General features: G+C 39.7%; 1 protein-coding gene across 1 annotated transcript; it reads right to left on the bottom strand.

Moving 5' to 3' along the window:
- Window positions 1-1,280: 1,280 nt before the first annotated feature.
- On the bottom strand, window positions 1,281-1,656 carry LOC117101073 (serine/arginine-rich splicing factor 2-like). The gene has a single exon (XM_033240937.1). The coding sequence runs from the start codon at window positions 1,638-1,640 to the stop codon at window positions 1,281-1,283; it is 360 nt and encodes a 119-aa protein (XP_033096828.1). The 5' UTR covers window positions 1,641-1,656.
- Window positions 1,657-1,662: the final 6 nt, after the last annotated feature.

Raw genomic sequence — 1,662 nt, 5'->3', positions numbered from 1 at the left:
AAATATCGTAGGCGCCGAAAACATTAGCCTATCCAACGCTGCTAGGCTAGGCCTAGCCTTACCTCAATTTAGTTTTGTTATCACACATAAAAACGGCCGTCATGATATTTTCCGTTGCTAGTATTGACACTTGTGAAATATAATATTTCATAGGAATTATTTCAAATTTGTTAAAAAACTGATTCTGACCAAGATTTTGACACTTAAACAAACATATCTCAGCCTAATCGTGCGAGATGCGAAGTACAAAACTAATCTCATTAGAGAGGGCACACTCTATTGACTGTATAAAGTATACATAAAAGCGAGAGTATTCCAGTGGCTGCGATCTACAACCTCTGAATTTGCCTAGTAACGATGAATTCGTCGAGAAAATGGTAATTTTATGAGAAATAGTCTGTATTTCTCATTTTTTTTATTCTTTTGCGTAAAACTAAAATTCATGCCAATATTTTTCCATGATTTATAATAATTGGAGTAATGCAAATGCATATTTTCTAAAAAAAGTCAGTTTTTAGTGAAATTTTGCCGGGAATGGGGCTTTAACGCGTAGACCTACTGATTAAAAATCAGCATACGCACAAAATATAAATATATATGCACACAGAGTATACTGATCATACAGTATCACTATAGCAACTGATGACTGGTACAACACAGTTAATTATAAATTAAAAACTAACATTAAAAGACGGCGATTGACTTATAAAGCAATTAGTAGAGCATGCATTGTGCAGGAGCAGGTCAAACGGCAAAAAAACCATAACGGCAATGACAACTACAAAAACGGCAATAGGCATAGACTAGACCATGACTAGACCAAAACGGCAAAGGAGCAAAAATCAATGCCAAGAATGAAGCGCCACCGCGGTGCACCGGGCGCAGGCAGCAGTTTATAACTTTCTGAATCGTGTTTTGTTTTTTGTTATGTTTTGTTTGTTTGTTTTACACATCCATGACTAGGCCTATTTAATATTATTTTTAAGTGTTACTTATTATTATTCAAGCATTCGTATAATAATTTTCCTATAGTGTACTAATACTAGGAATATGTGGAGCTCTACTAGGCCTAGGCCTAACTGCTTATTTGGGCATTGTCATTGAATATCTCGCGCCCGAACTGGTGCGCGCCCGAACCGGACGTCATTTGTCTAGCTTAGGCTAGGTAGGCCTAGCCTCGCCTAGGCTAGACCGAATACATAATACTACTACTAGCCTAGGCTAGGCTAACAAATTCTACCTAGCCTAGCCTAGGGCCCGGAGCCTAGCTAGGCTTAGGCCTACCTGCTCCTTCTATTGTACCGCCTTCCACCTCCTCCATATCCCCCGTATTGTCTTCTTGTTGGTGGCCTTCGATCAGGTCGTCTATAACGGGCTTCTTGTACCCTAATTTCTCTACCATCAAGCATACTTCCATCCATTCTGTCAATCGCATCTTCACCACAACGCCTGCTCGTAAAGCGAACGAAGGCAAAGCCACGACTTTCCCTCGTGTGCCTGTCCCGAGGTATATAAACATCTCCTACTTCTCCATATTTTCCGAACGCCCTTTCTAAATCTTCGAGCGTGGTTCTATATGTGAGATTGTCTACTTTGAGAGAGTACATTCCATCGATATCTGGTGGACTCCTTCGACTCATTTTGTTGAACAGTTTATTAACT

The sequence above is a fragment of the Anneissia japonica genome, unplaced genomic scaffold (assembly GCF_011630105.1).
Source record: "Anneissia japonica isolate Jap-2015-1 unplaced genomic scaffold, ASM1163010v1 scaffold19099_len1662_cov119, whole genome shotgun sequence".
Classification (NCBI taxonomy): Eukaryota; Metazoa; Echinodermata; class Crinoidea; order Comatulida; family Comatulidae; genus Anneissia; species Anneissia japonica.
Note: the sequence above shows the minus strand (reverse complement) of the source record. Positions and strands in the feature narration are given on the sequence as shown.